The 21,168-nt window shown below is 44.8% G+C and overlaps 1 protein-coding gene across 12 annotated transcripts in view; it reads right to left on the bottom strand.

Moving 5' to 3' along the window:
- The window catches only part of RAI14 (retinoic acid induced 14), a 194,735-nt gene that overhangs the window by 58,899 nt on the left and 114,668 nt on the right, over positions 1 to 21,168 (bottom strand). For 10 of the 12 annotated variants that reach the window (XM_051853525.2, XM_051853526.2, XM_070056633.1 and 7 more), the window contains exon 3: positions 11,259 to 11,389. In XM_051853525.2, coding sequence (XP_051709485.2) covers positions 11,259 to 11,389 — 131 coding nt within the window. Of the gene's footprint in view, positions 1 to 11,258; positions 11,390 to 11,486; positions 11,632 to 21,168 lie in introns of those variants that run through there. The other 2 variants (XM_051853523.2, XM_051853528.2) reach the window with 1 other exon arrangement.

Genomic DNA, 21,168 nt, shown 5'->3' with positions numbered 1-21,168 from the left:
TAACCAGAGAAATTAGACAACAGAAATAAAGAGCACCCAAACTGAAAAAGAGAAAGTCAACTTATCCCTGTTTGCAGATGATGTAATCCTATATTTGGAAATCCCCAAAGACTTCAAAATATTTTTGGAACCAATAAGCAAATTCAGCAAAGTTGCAGAATACAGTCAATGTACAAAAATCAAACTCAGCAACATTGTTATACACCAAAAGCAAATTTTCTGAAAAAGAAATCAAACTCATTTTCAATATCTACAAAAAATATAAAATACCCGAAAATAAATTTAAAGAGGTGAAAGATCACTATAATAAAAACTATAAATCATTGATGAAAAAAATTGGAGATGACACACACACAAAATAGAGATATTCTGTGTTCATGTATTAGAAGAACTAATATCATTAAAATGACCATACTACATAAAACAATTTACATATTCAATGTAATCACTATCAAAATACCAATGACATTTTTCACAGATTAGAAAAAAGATTACTAAAATGTGGAACTACAAAAGATTCCAAATGACAAAGCAATCTTGAGCAAAAGGAATAAAGCGAGAACCATTATACTACCTGTGGGGAGCAACTCGGACTAGACTAAGTTACTGGAATTAAGACTTATTCTATACATCTGCTCTCCCACAATATGGCTGCTTCTACACAGCTGCCTCCAGTTCAACCAATAAACTGTAGGACCTGCTCCTGATTGGAGGAGAGCAGCGTACTCGGCGTGTGGGTAGCAGAGTTGGCATTGGTGGAAGAGGACTATAAAGGAGGAGAGAGACAACATGCACCAGGAACATCTAAGGGGAACATCTATCTGAAGGAACACCTGTGCAGCCCCCGAGAGAGCCGGCTGGCGGTGTGCCGCTCCCCTGCGGAAGTGGGGAAAGTGGCCAGGGGGAACCGCCCTTCCACGGAGGTGGAAGGGACAGTAGCCAACCCGGGAAGAACCAGCAGCAAACCCGGGGAGGGCCGAGCAGACAAAAGAACAGCGCAGGGTCCTGTGTCGTTCCTCCACGAAGACGGGGAGCGACACTACCCAACTTTGAAAAATATTAATTTCAAACTTCATTGATTAAAACAGCCTGGTGTCAGCATAAAAACAGACCCATAAACCAATGGAATAGAATAGTGATCCAAGAAATAAACCCATGCCGAGCACTGCCAACTGATCTTTGACAAAAGTGTTAAGAATATGCATTGGAGCAAGAACAGTCCTGGGAAGACTGGATGTATACATGCAAAAAAATGAAACTAGAGCCCTATTTCTCACCATGTACAAAAATCAACTCAAAATGGGGGAAAGACCTAAATGTAGGACTTGAAACCACTTTTAAGACCAAGAGGAAATGCTTCAGGGCACTGAAATGGGCAAGCATTTTTTTTTGGATCAGACCCCAAAAGCACAGGAAACAAAAGCAAAAATAGACAAATGGCATCTCATCAAAGAGCTTCTACACAGCAAAGGAAATGATCAACAGAGTGAAGAGAAAACTCACAAAAACTGGAGAAAATATTTGAAGGTTATATATCTGACAAGGGTTTAACAACTAGAATACATATGGAACTCAGAGAACTCAATAACAACAAAAAAAATCCAGTTACAAAATGGGCATAAGCATTTTTCAAAGGAAGGCATACAAATGGCCATCAGTCACATTTAAAAAACTTCAGCATCAGGACAATGTGAACCAAAACAACAACGAGATGTCACTTCACTGCAGCTACACTGACTGCTATAAAAAAAGGACAAGAGATAAGAAATGCTGATGAGAATACGGAGAAAAGCAAAGGCTTGTATACTGTTAGTGCGAAAGCAAATCAGTACTGCCATTGTGAAAAACAGTATGGATGTTCTTCAAAAATATTTTTTTAAAAGAAACAGAACTATCATAAGATCCAGCAATCCAACTACGCAGTATACATCAAAGTGAAAGGAAACTGATCTGTCAAAGAGACATCCGCACTCCCATGCATACCGCAGCACATTCTATTCACAATAGCCAAGAAATGGAAACAGCCTAAGTGTCCTTCCACTGATGAACAAAGTATACACACAGAATGGAATATTATTCAGCCCTAAAAATGATGAAATTGTGCCATTTGCAACAACTGATGGAATTACAGGTCATTAGTGAAATAAACTAAAAATAGATACTTACTGCCTTATCTCACTCATATTCAGAACCTAAAAACAAGGAAATGTTATAGAAGTTCAAAGCTTAGAACTCTGTGTTTGGCACAGCAGTCAAGGTGCAGGTAAGACACCAGCACCCCATATAGGAATGCTTGGTTCTAGTCCTGGCTCCTCCTCTTCCAATCCACCCCAGGAGGCAGCAGGTGATGGCCTCAGTGTCTGGGTCCCTACCACTCACAGGGAGACCCAGATGGAGGGCCAACGCCCAGACTTGGTGGGCATTTGGGGAGTGAAGCAGCAGATGGAACATCTTTGGCCAGCTCGCTTGCTCGCTTGCTTTCTCTCTCTCTGCCTTTCAAATAAAATACAAACTATATTTTTTAAAGAAGTTTAATGGTAGTTAGCAGAGGCCAGAGGGACACATGGGTAGAGCGTGCTGGGGAAAGGTTGATTAATGGGTACTACAATATTAAATAGGAATAAGAAGCTCCATGGTGACTATAGATAATATACTGTATATTTCCCGATCTATCTATCTATCTATCTATCTATCTATCTATCTATCTATTTACAAAAGCTAGAGGACAGGGATTTAAATATTTTCATTATACATACTTGCTGTATGCCTGAGGAGACACAATGAACATTACACAATGTATACATGCACTGAAACGCCACATGGTACTCCATCGGTCCATGTAATTTTCATGTATCTGCTATAAAATTTTAAATAAATTTTAAAAACCCACAAGAATTATGTTACTTTGACTATACATTACTTCAAGCCAAAATTCAGCTCTCATAAAAATGTCTGTGCACAAGCAGTGTCTGCTTTTTCAATTTTTTTTCTTAATGTATTCCATCTATTGGTTCACTCCCCAAATAGCTGCAATGGCCGGAGCTGAGCCGATCCGAAGCCAGGAGCCAAGAGCTTCTCCTGGTCTCCCACAGAGGTGCAGGGGCCCAAGGACTTGAGCCATCTTCTACTGCTTTCCCAGGCCATAGCAGAGAGTTGGATTAGAAGAGAAGCACCCAGGACTAGAACTGGTGCCCATATGGGATGCCAGCATTTCAGGCCAGGGCTTTAACCCACTGAGTCACAGTGCTGGCCCCTCCTTAGTACTATTAAACATTTAAACATTTGCATCAGTTCAGGAGCCACATCTTGTTCCAACCATAGCTAGGACATAGCACCTGTCAGGAAACTAGGTGCTGGGAAATGTGGGGTATCACTGTGGAATGTCCAGCTCACTAGTTGTCAGGTTGGACTGACCATTGTAATCTCCTGGGTGTTTTAAAAATAACCCATTCCCAGACTGCAGTCCACACTAATTAAATCAGAATGTCTAGGAGTGGTACTCAGCATTTTTCACAGCTGGTCAGGGGAGCTGAGTGGAGAACTAAAGGAGTTAAGAACATAGTAGGGGCCAGCACTGTGGTATAGCAGGTTAAAGCCATCGTCTGCAGTGCCGGCATCCCACATGGGCACTGGTTTGAGTCCCAGTTGCTTTGCTTCCAATCCAGCTCCCTGCTAATGGTCTAGGGAAAGCTTGGGCCCCTGCACCCATATCCTGGCTCCTTGCTTCTGATCGGCCCAGCTCTGGCTATTGTGGCCTTTGGGGAGTGAACCAGCAGATGGCAGCTCTCTCTCTCTCTCTCTCTCTCTCCATAACTCTTTCAAATAAATTAATAAATCTTTAAAAAAAAATCATAGTAGATCAAAATATGCCAAACTGGTATATTGATTATTTCAAGCCACAATCATTTGAGGAGCTATAATTTCAGAAATGCCCATTCGGCCTGTCTTTCCCACACACAGTCAGTCATAAAGACTCTTCTGGGAGGGATGTCCTTCCCTCCCAAGGCCAGAAAACAGCCTTAGTTGCCAGAGTAGTAACTGTGGCTGCACCGAATCTGAATGAACGAAATCTGTGATGTAACCTTTATGTGCCACTAACTTCTATGAAGGGACCTCACTGAGCTCGTGGTAAGTACAATTAAGAGACAAGTTTATGAAAGGAAGGTAGGAAAGAAGGAAGGGAGGGAGGAAGGAGGATAGATAGAAATTATCAATCAATCAATCCAGGGATAGTTTTATTCACAAACTGCATTTCCATGAACTTTTTCAACCCCCCCCCCCCCATCTATCTCCCCTCAATATATCTCTTAGTAACATCACTAGAATCTGCTGCCCTAGCCCAGGTAATCCATCTGTCCTTTCACTTATTCACAAATTGGTTGTTCTTGGCCTAAAAAGCATCATGCTTGGGTCACCTCTTCAGACTCACCCCAGCGCGGGGCTCCCCATGTACCTGTAAATTCAATAAAACATCTATGCTTTTTCTCTTGCTAATTACTGCTTCTATTGATTGGGTTTCTAGATCCAGCCAATGTGCCCCCATAAGTACTAAGGGGGAAAGAGGGAAACCTCTCCCTTCTCTACAGAACCAATGACTGGGTGTCTATTGGGACCCTGAACTTGAACCTCTGTGATAAGTTCATACAGACAGAGAGAAAAAAGGCTTGTAAATGCTTATTTACCCCCCAGTTACCCACAATGGCCTGCAGCAGGCCAAGGCCAGAGCTGGGAGTCAAGAACTCAATCCCAATCTCCCACATGAGTAGCAGGAACTCAATTACTCGAGCCATCACTGCTGCACCCCAGGTTTTGCAGTGTTAAGAAGCTGGACTAAAGAGCTGGAGGCAGGCACTTTGATGTGGATGTGGGCATCTTAACCACTAAGCCAAACACTTTTGCCTATGATAAGTTCTCTAGGAAGGGAGAGAAACAAGGCCACGGGATCAGCGTTTTTCACTTTGGGTTGGCCTCTGTTCATGCTGCTACCTACTTTGTCCTCCTCCCCTGCACCCACACAAACCCTACTGATTCATTCTTCAAGGCTACAGCACGTCACACCTCAGGCAGAAAGCGTCTCACCAGCTGTCAGATCTTACAGCTTAGCAATTAGTTACTCTCCAGTATCTCCATTGGTTTTTGTCTTCCCAAGCAATTGCAATGCATCCCTTAGACAAGGATCATACTTTCTCCTTTTTTGTATCTGGCCTACACCCGACTGGAGCATTTCAGTTCCAGGGAGTGCCTCCCAACCAGCAGATTTATAAAACACAAACACTGGGGCATACTTGACAGGTGTGAGCAGAGGTTATGTTGCCTTCAAAAATCTATGTGACCCAAAACAGAGTGGCTATAGTATTCCTATTTCAGTTTTTCACCCTGACACACATCAACAGGTCGTAGGAAAGATGCAGCCATTCTGTAGGAAAGGAAAGAGGCTGAAATTACACATATAGTTTGTAGTGGTTTCTGGCACATTACTTTCGCAACTATAGGTGAGAGAAACTGGAGAAAGCTGACCAGGTGATAGGGCTTGATTTCCAAGTTGGATGGCTGGTATTAAATAACACATCCCTATTCTGAGAAAACAGGAAGAGAGAAAGTACAGCAAGCCACCAGCCAGAAACACCCAGTATTGTACTGATTTACAGAGTTCAAGGCCTCCCCCACTTATATTGAATCTCTACAGAGTCATCTAAAAATATGCTCACAAGTTCTTGCTTTCAAAGCCAAAAAGAGCAGGTTTCTGAAATGCAGGTTACATGAAATGCTATATATACTCATATATCTCCGTATGTCTGTGTGTGTGTGTGTGTGTGTGCCTGCGTGTGTGTATATTTTTTTAAGGTCTACATACATGCCTGGTGATACGGGTTCAACTGCTACAATCCCAGCAGTGGTTTTATTTAGTCTGGTTGTTCCTAAGACAAACACACACACTTTTAATTAAAGGCACACCGAAACACAGGGGAAACCATCTTGAAACAATTAGATTTCTACAGTGAGAGATTACTCAGGGAACTGACATCCTCCCATTTCCTCACATCGCCCCTGGAAAGAGAACAGATGGGGCAGGGGAGGGGCAGGGGCAGGGGCAGGGGCAAGCCGAGCTGACTGCAGAAACACAGCCCGTGGCTAGAAGGCTCTGCCCTGCTCTCTCCTCCCAGCCCAGACGCCACCCTTCTGTTACTCTCTCCTAAATTAATTCCAGTCATTCAATTTTCTTTTAAACCCATTTCGATCAGTCAGGGAGGGAGGGAGGGAACCTTCTGACACTTCCTGAAAAGAAATAGCTCAGGAAGAAGCTGAAGCGTCTAAGGAATGACCGAACCACCTGCCCTGGTCATCGACCTTGGGCGCCGGCCGCGTCTAGAGAAGCCTGCCGCCATGCAGGCTCCGACGCCATGTTCTTGGGAATTGCTGGGCCATCCGGTTCTGCAGGCAGTCAAGGCTGGGTATTTCTTTATTTAAACTGCTCCGGAAGCTTTGAGAACAGCATCAGGTGGGACATTCCCCAGAAGAGCCCTTTTCCTCCCGAATCCCTGTTAATTCACCCTCCAGGTAATTTAACCATAAGATATCGTCAGCAGAAACAGTGTCTTCTCCGTTAAGAACCACACTGCCAAGTCACGTCCAGGAATACTGATTGAAAGCTGCCTCATTTGTGCCCAGAACAATGGGAAAAACCAATACAACACTGGAAAAAAAAATCTGTGATCTTCCTCCATAGGGAGCTTACTATGTTACTCGGTATTCAAGTCTTTTGGAAAACAGGTTTGTCTGTTTTTCTGTTTTGGTTCCTGATCTTTCAATACAACAGAATACAACAAGCTCTAAATCAAGATTCAAGTAGGTCAAAGAGAAGAAAAGGCCACAAAGGACCACGCAAACCAGGGCGGAAGGCACTTTGAACTGGACACAGAATCTGGACCAACAGGCATGGTCTTCCCTGAGGGCAGGGCCAGCCCCTCCCCAGAAGAAGGCAAACAGGAGCGAACACGTAGATAAGGGCGGTGGCAGAGAGACCTTAGGAGCTAAAATCAGGACTCTAGGCCAGCAGGCAATTACCGAATCCTCAGCAAAACTATAAAATGGATCATCATCCTCATCACCATCTAAAGCTCGCTAGACAATAGGCCTCTAGTGTCATTTGGATATGGACCTCTATAAAACAAAAGGCAAATCCTAATGAGCAGGCAGAAAATGAGGCCAAGTACTGTAAGGACTTCATTTTCAAGAGTGTGCAAAGAGTCCCTTACCACTTAGGGAGGGACACAACAGTTCTACAACACGTCCACCAACACTGATCAACCCTGCAAGCTCCATGGGCTGGGTCAGCCGGGAGCTCCAGCAGCAGAGACGCAAGCCCAGCCCTGGGCTGTTCCAGGTTCAGAGCGAATCCTGGGAAGGTGTGAGCCCATCTACTACCAAACCCAGCACCCAGGCAAAGGACAGCAACAACATAAAAGCCTCCACTACTTGAAAAGAAATCTTCAAGTGTGCCATGGACAGGTGGACACTCTGCCAGGAACACGCAGATTACCCCGAACCATAGAACAGAAGGGCAGGTTTCCAGAGATGATAAGGCTGAAGCCAAAGCTGTGACACTGCGTGGGCCTCACTCGGCACTGAGCCCTTGACCTTGCACTGTGACATGGGAACGAACAGACGAGAAAGACTACACAGAACCCCACAGCCCCACCGCAGTCTGAATGCTGAATGAAATCGTGACACCAGATAAGGCTTACTTCCATGATATCTTTAAAAAGTAAATTCTAATCTTTATCAGTTAATAATCATCAAAAGGAATATTCTAAGCAGAAAAATTAAATGTTGACAGATGATTACTTATGGAAAATCCTTCTCTGGAAAATAATTATCTTCTCTTTTCACTTTTCATTACTTCTTCTGCCTTTCCGTATATATGAGTCCTTCAAAAAGTTCATGGAGCAATGACTTAAAAGATAATTCATGGCATTTTCCATGAACATTTTAACATTTTTCTTTTGTCTTTTGAGAGGGAGGAAGAAAAAGAGGGAAAGGGAAGGAGGAAGGAAGGGAGGAAGGGAAGAAAGGAGGGGGAGAGGGGGAGAGGGGGAGAGAGGGAGAGGAAGAGGGAGGGAGAGAGAGAGAGAGAATGCCTCCCACTATTTGTTCACTCCCCAAATGCCCACAACAGTTGAGGCCAAAGTCAGGAGCTGGGAACTAAATGCAAAGTCCTCATATGGGCGACAGGAACTCAAATGGCCTGAGCCATCACTTGCAGCCTGCCAGGGTCTGCATTAGCCAGAAGCGGAGATCAAGAGCTGGACCTGGAAGTCAATCTCAAGTACTCCAATGTGGGATACGAGCATCCCAGCCAGTGTCCTCACCACAAGGCCAAACACCCAGCCCTCCACAAACTTCCTGAAGTTACCTTTGCGCAAGTCAACTATATGCTCCTTGAAGGCGCGTGTATTAGCTTTTTGCTGCTATAATAAAATACCCGAGGCAGGCTAACTTTACAAAGGAAAAAAAGGCCTATGTATCACACAGCATCAGAGGCTGGCAGTTCAAACAGCATGGCACAGGCTCCTGTGACGGCCCCATGGGCCACAGCAGCAGCAATCACACCCTGCAACACGAAGCCCCACAGGGCCTAGATGGGGCTGCCTCGGGTTCTTATGAAGCGAAAAGTTCATGGAAAATGTGGATGATGAGAAAACTATGCAAGGATTTTAAAGTCTCTGCACCCCCCAAAAAGCCTTTTAAAGCTGTTTTCCATGAACTTCTTGATGTACCCCTGTAGCCCTCTAGGTGCAGGGGTCAAGGTGTTAATGCTATTTCTGCAGTTAATTCCAAGAAAGCTGTGTTTCGGGGGCCTTAGTTTCATGATCTGCAAAATAGAGGCGGTGATTTTTCTGTAACCGGTTTATGCATTTTTACCATTAAAGAGAACAGAATGAAGTTCTGATAAATGCTACATCACAGATGAACCTTGAGAACATTATGCTCAGTGAAAGAAGCTAGAGACAAAAGGCCACACAGTATATGATTCCATTTATATGATATTTCCAGAACAGGCAAATCCACAGGGGTACAAAGCAGGTGAGTGTTTGCCTGGGGGAGGAGGCAGGAGTTGGAGAAGCCACTGCAGAGTGGGTACAAGGTTTCCTTTTAGATGATGAAAAAGTTCTAAAACTCCACAGTGATACCATTCGTAACTCAGTGAATTTACTGAATGCCACTGAAATGCATTCTTTAAAGCCATGAAAATGGTAAACTTGATGTTATATTTGTTTTATTAAAATGAAAACAAGAGAAAATAGGACTCTGGTCATCTTTTTCTACACATAACAACTATCTATGAAAAGGCACATAACTGGTTATGTTGATCACAACTGTGGCTAATTCGCTGACCTAAATTGTCTATCTTCTTTTTGGTGAGCACTGTCTTGGATACACACGACCAGAAACACGTATCTCCCTTTTCTCTAGGATGACTGGAAAGGGTCATCTCGCATAGACTCCTGCAAAGTGGGGTGGGGGCTAGATATCAAGAACCTGGATAGTGGTACAAAGAGTAGCCCAAAAGCACCAGGTGTGCTATCAAAAACACTGAAGGCAAAAAACAGTGATTCCCAGACCTCCCCACTGAGCAAGTGACTCAAGCTCTGGGGTGGTCCGTCACACCATCAATAGTTTCTAAAACCAGCACTGAGAACCACTGATGGGAAGGGAAGGGAACTGGATTTATCCAGTGCCTACTGTGTCCTGGGAACTGGACTAGTTCTTTCCAAAGCCCACCTATAGCAGCAGTTACTCCTCCCATCTCAGCGGGGACATTTTCTGGCCTCTAGGAGCAGCACTCAACCTCTGAGAAACAGGAAATGGATCGGATGCCTCAGTTTCCTTATCCCCTGGGTGGGATAACCCCGAGGCATATTCTAAACCTAGGGGAAGCAGACTTCTGTAAAGGACCACAGATTGAATGTTTTTGGCTTCGTGAGCCATCTGGTCTGCACTGTAACTACTCAACCCTACCCTTGTAGTGCAGGAACAGCCATGAAAAATGTTTACGTGAACTGGTATGGTTGTATTCCAGTAAATAGTTACACAAACAGAAGAGGCGGGCATCATGGTTACTTAAGTGGTTACGATGCCTCTTGGGATGCTCACATCCTATAATGGATTGCCTGGGTTCCATTTCTTGTTCCACTTATGATCTAGTTTCCTGCTAATGCACACTCTGGGAGACAGTAACAATAGCTCGGGTACTTGGGTCCCTCCCACTCAAGTGGGATACTAAGCCTGAGTTTTCAACTGCCAGCTTCAGCTTCAGCTTCACTTGGGTGCATTTGGGAAGTGAACCAACAAATCGGAATGTTGGTTCTCTCTCTCTTAAAGAATCCCAGTCACACATAGTAAGGACATCTAGGTTGCTTCCTGGGACCTCTGGCTCTAGAAACTACTTGCATGCAAATTCTAATCTCAGAGCCTCCTCGGAAGGCAACCTACATTTATATCTCATTTTTATACTCACAACTACTCCAGTGGTCAAATAATATCATGCACATTTTACAGCAAAGAAGTGGAGTTTCAAGGATTACACAAATCACACAGGATAGAGTTCATAGAAGTCTATCTGGATCCAAAGTCAAAGACAATGGTCGCTCTACAATACTACCAGGCATTGCACGCGTTGGTATACCACCAATGTAAGGCTGGTATAAATTAATCAACACACAACAGGGGCACACACACATTTACTCAAATACACAGTATTAATTATAGCCAACAAGAGTACCATGTATTCCAAATCTTAAAGCAATAAATATTCTACTCATGTCATTACTGGTCTAATTAAGAAAAATGGTATAGAAATCACTAGGAATATAAGCAGTAAGGTTTGAGGGTGATATTGGAACAAGTTATTTTTCCTCTCAATCTGTTTCTTATCTAGGATAGAATTCATCTCCCACCTACCCATCGGTTGCCTCCTTGGTGGTTTTTGTAGTCCGGTGAAATCTTTGGTTATGCTCAAGAGCAAATATAGCTGTTCCAGGCAAAGTTCAATGTATGACTTGGAACTTGAAGAGAAAGGAACGAGACGAAAGTCTCTTCTTTCTTATTCTAACATGGGAGCAGGGGGTGGGGGAAGCAACAGTCTTTTCACAGAGACCCCATAAAGCACTTGCAGGATTTCCCTCTGATATGACAGACCCTGGAAAACGCTGAAGCCCATGAACAAGCATCGGTGGAAACCAGTGTTGCCCACTTACGCGGTCTTGCCCTCACTGTCGTGCTTGGTGGCGCTGGCCCCCTTCTTGCCCAACAGCGAGGCCACCTTCTCTGCATCTCCATTCTCCACGGCCTGCAGCAGGCGGTCATCGTTCTTGTTCCACTCATTGGTCTAGAAAGCAAGGGGAGAGGCAGAGCTGGTGAGCGACACGGGCCATTGCCATGTGAGTCAGCGGGGCCTCCCAGCTCGAACCCAACTTTAAAAATACCTTCCCCTTCACCACGGGGACACCCAAAAAGGCTGGTTTCCCAAAAGAAAACATCAGTAGTTCAGCATAAACTGAGACGCAGAGCCCCGTCACCAGACTCTGAACTAAAGGTAATTCTTCTAACGAACTTAGGGAGATGAAGCAACTTAAAAAGACCTCAAGGCCAGTTTATACATTAGCTACTTTCTAACTGAATTTGACAACTGGCGCCTCAGAACACTGGCCTTTGACCTAGTCCACAGCTCACCCAGTCCACTGTGTTCAGAACCACACTGGCCAACAGCTCAAGGTCACCCAAGGGTTTATAGACACACAATCCCTCATCTGCTTTCACAGTCACTCTTGCTGGCTTGTTTGCTGGGTCCTGAGTTTTGAGCTGTGTGCTGATTTTACATAGTTGTCCTGGCTACCAACTCCACAGCATTTCACCAAAACAAAACCTCTCCTGAGCAAGCTATGAAATGGCTTTGAGCAAAGTCTCAATCCCTGCCAACCCCGCCAAATGCCACAGCATAATTCTGCAAGCCGTGGTAACAGGAAAACCTGCGTGTGCACCACAGCTAGGCTTTACTCTTCACATAAAAACACACGAGTCTTCAGCACAAGGCAGAGAAGCTTCTAACTTGAAAACGCACCGGTGAGCCACTGAAGGATTCGGAGCAGAGGAAGGAGAGAACAGAATCAGAAGCTGAGGAAGAGCTTGTTCCAAATTGTACATATCCTCCCTCTCTTATTCCCACTCTTATATTTAACAGGGATCACTTTTCAGTTATATTTAAACACCTAAGAATAATTGTGTGTTCATTACAGTTCAACCAATAGTATTAAGTGGAACAAAAAAAAATACTAAAAGGGATAAAGTATTAAGTTGTTCATCAACAGTCAGGACAAGGGCTGATCAAGTCACTGTTTCTCATAGTGTCCATTTCACTTCAACAGGTTTCCTTTTTGGTGCTCAATCAGACTTGCCCCAAATGGTAGAGTTAGAAATGTGCCTGGGGATTCCAATACAATCCCATCAAGGTGGCTTGTACCAATGCCATCTCACTAGTCAAAGTGATCAATTTCTGTTCACAATTGATCACACTGATAGGTCTAAGAGTCAAAGGGATCACACAAACAAGACTAGAATCTGCTAATACTAACTGATAGAATCAAAAAGGGAGAGAATGATCCAACATGGGAAACGGATACACAGCAGACTCATAGAATGGCAGATGTCCTAAATAGCACTCTGGCCTCAGAATCAGCCCTTAAGGCATTTGGATACGGCTGAAGAGCCCATGAGAGTATTTTAGGCATGGAAAGCCAAGACACTCTGGGAAAAAAAAAAAACAACCAAACAACCCAACCTAAATGAAAGATCTCTGTGAGTGAGATCCCAGTGGAAAGAACGGGGCCATCAAAGAAGGAAGTACCTTTCTCTGAAGGGAGGAGAGAACTTCCACTTTGACTATGACCTTGTCTAAATATGATCAGAGTTGGCGAACTCAAAAGGCTTCCATAGCCTTGGCAACTCATGACAAGAGCCTACGGAGATTACTGACGCCAAAAACAAGAGTGTCAATTTGTTAACTCAACAACAGGAGTCACTGTGCACTTACTCCTCACGTAGGATCTCTGTCCTTAATGTGTAGTTCAATGTGAATTTATGCGATAACTAGTACTCAAACAGTATTTTACACTTTATGTTTCTGTGTGGGTGCAAACTGTTGAAATCTCTACTTAATATATACTAAATTGATCTCCTGTATATAAAGAGAATTGAAAACAAATCTTGATGTGAATGGAATGGGAGAGGGAGCGGGAGATGGGAAGGTTGCGGGTGGGAGGGAAGTTTTGGGGAGGGAAGCCATTGTAATTCATAAGCTGTACTTTGGAAATTTATATTTATTAAATAAAAGTGAAAAAAAATTATTTAAAAAAAGCAACAGAGAGAAGGAATACAGAGATTGTCCATGTCGTTTATCCCAAATGCCCGCAAGAGCAAAGGTTGGGCCAGACTGAAACCAGGAGCCTGGGACTCCATTTGGGTCCTCTCACATATGGCAGGGACCCAAGTACCTGAGCTGTCACCTGCACAGTAGTAGGAAGCTGGATTGGATGTGCAGCAGGGACTCGAACCCAACCAAGTGGGATACGGGTGTCCCATACTGTGTCTTTTTTTTTTTTTTTTTAAGATTTATTTATTAGGGCTGGCGCTGTGGCATAACGGATAAAGCTGCTGCATGCAGCGTTGGCATCCCATATGGGTGCCAGTTCAAGTCCCAGCTGCTCCACTTCTGATCTCTGCTATGGCCTGGGGAAGCAGAAGATGGCCCAAGTCCTTGGGCCCCTGCACCCATGTGGGAGACCCAGAGGAAGCTCCTGGCTCCTGGCTTCAGATCAGCTGTTGCGGCCAACTGGGGAGTAAACTGCGGATGGAAGACCTCTCTCTCTCTCTCTCTCTCTCTCTGCCTCTCCTTTTCTCTGTGTAACTCTTTCAAATAAAATAAATGAATCTTTTTTAAAAAAAAGATTTGAAAGGCAGAGTTACAGAGAAGCAGAGGCAGAAGGGGGAAGAGAGAGTGAGAAAAAGAGGTCTTCCATCTGCTGGTTCACTTCCCAGATGGTTGCAATGGCCGAAGCTGCACCAATCTGATCCAAAGCCAGGAGCCTCTTCCGGGTCTCCCACATCGGTGCAGGGGCCCAAGGACTCAGGCCATCCTCTACTGCTTTCCTAGGCCATAGCAGAGAGCTGGATCAGAAGAGGAGCAGCTGGGACTCGAACTGGTGCCCATATGGGATGCTGGCACTGCACGTGGAGGCTTTACCCTATAGGCAGGCACCGTTCCTTCCACCCCCATACTGTCTTAACCATTGCAAGAAATGCCTGCTGCACTTTCTGCGTATTTTTAATAAAGATAGAATGGATTGGGACCGATGGAATCCACACTCCTACTATAGTAATCAATTTACTCACCAGGAAAACATTAGGTGTTATCCCCTATTGAAGGATGACAAAAGAAATATAATGCCCTTGGGTAAGCCTTTGTCAGTAGAATAGGACGCTTTACTAAACAACCTTTCAAACAACTGTAACAGTGTAGCAAATTCCAAGAACCAGATTCCAGCCCATTTCCCCCATAATGCATCAAGAAAAAAAATCATTGAAGTACACTTAGAATCAATGCTTCCTACCTACATCATTCTAAATGGGATAAATGCTGGCTTTTGAAATCCTCCTCTAACTGAAACTGACCAAATTAAAACTGGATTGGGAAGATCAAAAGGAGATTAGATCTCAGAGGACAGGGCTGAAAGTACTTAAACAAAGGAAAGGCCAATCCTTTTCAGTGCTGCTAAGGCTCTCTGCTCTCAAGCAGAGAAAAATCTGCCTGCAGGGCTTCCCTAAAATCAGTTCCACGTGGATCCTTAGGAGTTCAATTTCTGTGGGACATGGCAGGAAAGATCCCCCTTCCCTGCTCTTTGGAGAACAAGGTCAGTGGCACATGCCTTGAGGTCTGAAGTTCATCTCTCTTATCTACAGTCTCTTGTGGATGCAGGCCAGGAGGTACTTTTTTCTGGGATCAGGTGAGGCAAAGGGAACACTGATACCCCAGACATTGAATACATAGTCCTCAACACCACTCAGCTGGGATGTGCCGCAGACAGGGCTCTGGGAAAGCAGCTAGAGGGAGCAGGACGGATGCTTACACATTTGGAGTTGGAGCCCAGAGAACAGACAACCCTACAGAGCAAAAGAGCGGGCTGTGATTGGCTGAGAAAGGAGGAGAGAAGGTAAGAGTTCTGCTCTTAAAATTCTCACAGGTATGTTCCGGTGGAGGTCAAGAAGCTTCCCGAAAAGACCTCTCTGATCTAGGAATCTGGGCTGTGAGCATGAGTCTTGCATGGCAAGTTGCCATTACTCAGACCGCTGGACAGCACTAATAGTAAGCCGATGCTAACTTGGCACAGACCCCTGGTCCTGGCCACTGGTTACACTGGCAATTAGCTCTGGGATGCACACATGGCCATATCATGCTGCTTCTAGAAGCTCGGCATCTAAGATGCCATCATTTCCTCTCCTACACTTACCCACATAGACCCTAGATGCTCTCCTACACAGCTGTTCTATCCTGTACTTCTATACCAGAAGTCCCAAAGCCTCTCAACCTGAGACCATACAGATGTTTAAGAATCACTTTGAATGTCACTGCTGGGGGGAATCCCAAAGCAAATTCTTCAGCACCACCCCCTTCCCCATCCCCTGCTAAGAGGTACTAAATTGAAACCAGATGTCAAAAGGATTCTCAGCCAGCGTGACGGCTCACTAGGCTAATCCTCCGCCTGTGGTGCTAGTACCCCAGGTTCTAGTCCTGGTCGGGGCACCAGATTCTGTCCTGGTTGCCCCTCTTCCAGTCCAGCTCTCTGCTGTGGCTTGGGATGGCAGTGGAGGATGTCCCAAGTGCTTGGGCCCTGCACCCACATGGGAGACCAGGATAAGCACCTGGCTCCTGGCTTCTGATCAGCACAGCGTGCCGGCCGTGGCGGCCATTTGGGGGGTGAACCAACGGAAGGAAGACCTTTCTCTCTCTGTCTCTCTCTCTCACTGTCTATAACTCTCTCTCTCTCACTGTCTAACTCTGCCTGGCCAAAAAAAAAAAAAAAAAAAAAGATACTCAAAAATCTTGCCTGGTCAATCTAGGTTGGTTAGACAAACAGATGAAGTCTGACGTTTTTGCTAAAACATCCCAAAGTCATTCATTCCCACTCCAGAATCAAGGAAGGTTTCTCGAGCTCACCTGGTCATTGACAACACTACCTCTCTCTTCTTCCCATGCAAATACGAAGGCAGGGATTTGGTGCAGTGGTTAAGACACCATTTGGGACCTGCATCTTATGGGGATGTCTGAACTGGAGTCCTGGCTCCACTGCCAATTCCAGCTTCCTGCTAATTTGCATCCTGGGAAGCAGCAGTGAAGCCTCAAGGACCTGAGTCCCTGCCATCTACGGGGTAGCACCAGACTGAGTTCCCAACTCCTGGCTTTGGCCTACCCTGCCCCAGCAATTAAGGACATTTGGAGAGTGAACCAGAGGATAGGAGATCTCTCTGCTTCTCTGCCTTTCGAGTAAATAAAAATAAACAAATTCATTTAAAAAAAAGAAAATCCTCTCTTCTAATTAGCACTCCGTCTCTCCCTCCTTAGAGCGGGCTCCATTCTGGACTTCTGGTCCCTTTATTAGTTTTCAACTTATTAATGGATTAATCTATTGAAAATGAAATAGAAAATATCAGACACACCACATTGAACAAGGTGAAACATTTTACAAAACCTGTGTTCCTTATTTGTGTGTGCACACCAGGGGTGATAGAAAACGTATTAGTAGGGAATCCCAGTTAAAAAAAGAACTCCCTGGAAGTGGCTGCTTTAGAACGCTCTGTCACTCTGCCCTCCTCCACAGAGGCTGACTTCTGCAGGCTGCTCAGGCCTCGCAGGCTCTGAGAGTCTCCTGGTGACCCCTCGGCTCCATCGGTCCCAGAGGCCCTCGACTGTCTCGACTGAAGCCCACAGTCTAGACTTGATGAAATACTGCATCCGGGCTTTTGTGCGAGAGCGCGGGATGTGCTTGTTTTGCCTCCGGACTCCAGCTCCCGAAGGCACTGATGACAGCCTGGATTTCCGATCCCCACGGTGCCTACTACATACTCGGTCTGCGCTGCAGATTTCAGCAGAAACTCCTTCCTCCTGATTAACCTAAATCTCTCTAGACTCAATAAATACGTGTCCTCTCCTCTGTAAGATTCATTCTTTTGCAACCAATTATTAAATCATGTCTCAGATTCTTGGTAAACCTTATAACTCCCGTAACTTTTCTAAAAAAAAAAAAAAGGCCAATTTTCCAAGACGTTAATCACGTGTACATTTCCCCCAAACCTTCACAACCAAGGAGCCAAGCATTAGGAATTCCCTCACGGTGAAGCTGGCGTCTCCCAGTGTTGAGATCGCCTGGGTGCTTGTTAAATCTGTAGACTCCCAGGCCCCGTCCTGGGGATGTTGGCTCCCGTGAGCTGGGGTGGAGCCCTGAAATCATGTGGGTGCAGCCAGTGCTGTCTCACTCTTACTGCCAGTCTGGGGGAATGCAGAATCTATGCTAGGGCTACTCACAGAACAAACTTGAAAGGACTTTCTTCCTCCACAGGGCTTGTTAAGGACAGGGATAGGCAAAGAAAAAAATTCTTCACTTTTTCCTTGCAGAACTAGGTATGCTGTCTCCCTCAAAAGTTTGCTGAGTATCAGTCTTCCTCCAGGAATTGTTCATGAACTGTGTGCGGAAGATGTGTATAAGAATGTTAACAGCAGCATTACTCACAGCAGTCAAAATTTACAAATAACTCAAATATCAAATACAGAAGATAGACTATCACCTAGGAATGAAAATGAACAAAGTACAACTTATATACAACACCAAGGATGGATATTACCAATGATACCGCTCAACGAAACAAGACACACACACATGCACACAATGACATGACTAGGTGCACAGGAAAACAAAAACAGGAAAAATGGAATCATATTGTTTAGAGAGGACTTTATCAACAAAGGACAGTGATTAGGGGTGAAAGCGTGCCATGTGTCAGAAAGGGCCACCTGGGAGTACGCGGAGGCCCCATGCTTTCTCACACCCTGGTCCGTGGCTCCTCAGACGCTCACTTGACCACTCCATGTTAATGTGTACATTGCTGGGGCAGGTGATCAGCATAGCAGTTAGGCTGCCTGAGTCCCATGTGACAGTGCCTGAGTTTGGTCCCCTGCTCTGGCTCCCGATTCCACCTTTTTACTAATGCAGACCTAGGAATCAGTGGTGATAGCTTAGTTAAGTCCCTGCACCACATCTGGGAGATGGATGGGGTCGCACCTCCCAGCTTCAGCCTGGCTCATTCCTGACATTGCAGGTATTTGGTTCGGGAGCCATAAAGTGGTCAGGAGCTCTGTCTCTCAAATAAATACTTAAAAAGACAAATAAATGGTCCCTTTCTGTTGCACTTCCTTCTAATGATTTCTTTCTTTTTCTCCCTCCAGCTCCCTTCTACCTTCTCTCCATGTCTCTTTCTCACTCCTTCTCCCCCCCGCCCCAATCTACAAAGAGGTCTTACTGGTTCAGTTTATGGGTCAAGTCAACACTGGGTCAAATCGCTTTGCATGGTTTGCTTTCAATTTGGACTTGCTATTTCCTCATCTCTAAAATGAAGACAGACTGGTGCAAAAAATATCTGATCCTGAATCTTTTGAAGACTCATAAACCTCCTTTGAGAGCGTGACAAAGTTAAGTACTTTTCTCAGAATTGTGCACACAAGCACAAAAACCTGCACACAATTCCCGAGATTTCTCCCACTTACACATCCACCCCAGCCATCCACTAGCCCAAGTGATGAACTCCTGGCCAAGAAGAGAAGACGCAGACTTCAGGGTCAGGGGGCTTTTAAGTTGAAATCCCAGCCCACCACTTCCATCAAGGTGCAAATGCGGGAAATTTCACCTACTTGCAAATTGCCCCAAGAATTAGACATCTTCAGAATGGTGATTAATATTAGTCTTGAATCAGATGATTTGTACTGTCCCTTCTCGGTTAATGTTCTATGAATCTTTTAATATTTACAACCTAGAGTGGATAATCTATTACCCTTTTAGAGGCAGATAACACCTTAGTGCACATTTTCTACTATGTTCCTGAAAAGTCACACTGTGAAGGGCTCTAGAGAAACATCCACAGATGCGAAATTAACTATTTTATTGAATATGGCTCACTTTTCCAGGAGACTGTTTAAACAGACGCTATTTCAACAGAGCACATGAGGCCACATTTGCAAGTTCAGGAAGCCATATGTTACACTCCAGAGACATGCGTAATGTTTCAGCTATGAAGGGCAGCATGTGGGAAAGGCAGACCTTACCCTCAATGTGGGCTCCATGCAATCCAGCTAATATATCACAAATGAAATGTTCAATGGCTGGCCGGGAAGTTTCTTATTCATCAAATCATTTCCAAATGACACCCGTCTGTTTAAGAGTTTTCCTTTAAAGCTTCCTAGCCTTTTGAAAGACCTTCCCTGTCTGCATCTTGAGTAGCAAACACCACATTAACTGGTGATGAAGTTGGGGCTTTGTCAACTGGCAACACCTGCTCTTGGCCAGACATGGCATCACCTTCTCTTATTTTGGTTGAACCACTGGGAACTGAGAAAACAGTGCGCACAGACATCTGGTTCATGAGCAGCCTTGAGTTTTGGAATCTATCAACCTAGTCAAAATAATCTATTGGCACAGTGCAAGCCAAGGAGAGAAAGCGTTTCTTTGACTTTTTTTTTTTTTTTTTTTTTTTTTTTTTTTTTTTTGGACAGGCAGAGTGGACAGTGAGAGAGAGAGAGACAGAGAGAAAGGTCTTCCTTTGCCGTTGGTTCACCCTCCAATGGCTGCCGCGGCTGGTGCGCTGTGGCCGGCGCACCGCGCTGCTCTGATGGCAGGAGCCGGGTACTTATCCTGGTCTCCCATGGGGTGCAGGGCCCAAGCACCTGGGCCATCCTCCACTGCACTCCCTGGCCACAGCAGAGAGCTGGCCTGGAAGAGGGGCAATTGGGACAGAATCCGGCGCCCCGACCGGGACTAGAACCCCGTGTGCCAGTGCCGCAAGGCGGAGGATTAGCCTAGTGAGCCTCGGCACCGGCCTTCTTTGACTTTTTAAAAGAAAAGATGCTAAAACCCTCAACATCACTATTAGAAAAGCTCTTGTATGAATCTGTGTGTACAGCCATCTGGAGGAGTCTATGTGAGAGATTCTCTTTGGACAAGCTGCATTTCTGTCTCAAGTTTACAGAGAGCAGACTGTCTTGCCAAAATAATCAGCAAGGCTAAGATGAAAGACAAAGCAAGCAGAATCCTGGCTGGGAAGGTTTCAAATTCACACTTTTCAGAAAAAAGGACCATACACCTCAAAGGCAGGACAAGAAACAGGCAGGCTGCAGATCCATACGATATTTCCTCACTGAATATATCAGCCAGTACTTAGAAGAGATCTACTAGGTGCAAAGTAATACTTACACACATAAGGGAGTCTCAACTCCCATCATTGATTCATTCAACAAATATTTGTGTAGAGCCTTTTACATGATTAGCATAGCCTTTACTGAATATAGTTGTGGAGGTAAAATTCAGCAATATCAGAAATATGCCAACAACACAAAACAGGATATTAAATGCAGTACAGTTAGCAAAATGCCACTCACAGGGAGACCTAGGTCGAGTTCCAGGCTTCTGACTTTGCCTGGCCCAGCTCTGGCTATTATGGGCATTGGGAAACTGAACCAATGCATGGCTCTCTCCTCTCTCTCTCTCTCTCATAACCTTTCAAATACATTTAAATTTTATAAAAATTGAAGTATTCACAAAAATTATATGCAATAATCCTAACACTAAAGGAGTCCACAGATTTCTGAGGTAAAAAACACACCTAGTACCTACTTACGTCATTGTCAGTGCTAGACCACTGCTGTTACCTACGTCTTATGGAAGTCCAGAGAAAATTCGATTGCGACTTAGGATAACTACAACAGTCCAGGAGGGGGACTGCATGTCAATTCAATATGAACAACGCTGCAGGATGGCACTATTATTAGCACGCCTTACAGATGTAAAGTAA

Source organism: Oryctolagus cuniculus, chromosome 14, assembly GCF_964237555.1.
Source record: "Oryctolagus cuniculus chromosome 14, mOryCun1.1, whole genome shotgun sequence".
Lineage (NCBI taxonomy): Eukaryota > Metazoa > Chordata > Mammalia > Lagomorpha > Leporidae > Oryctolagus > Oryctolagus cuniculus.
This window is presented reverse-complemented; position numbering and strand designations above follow the sequence as displayed.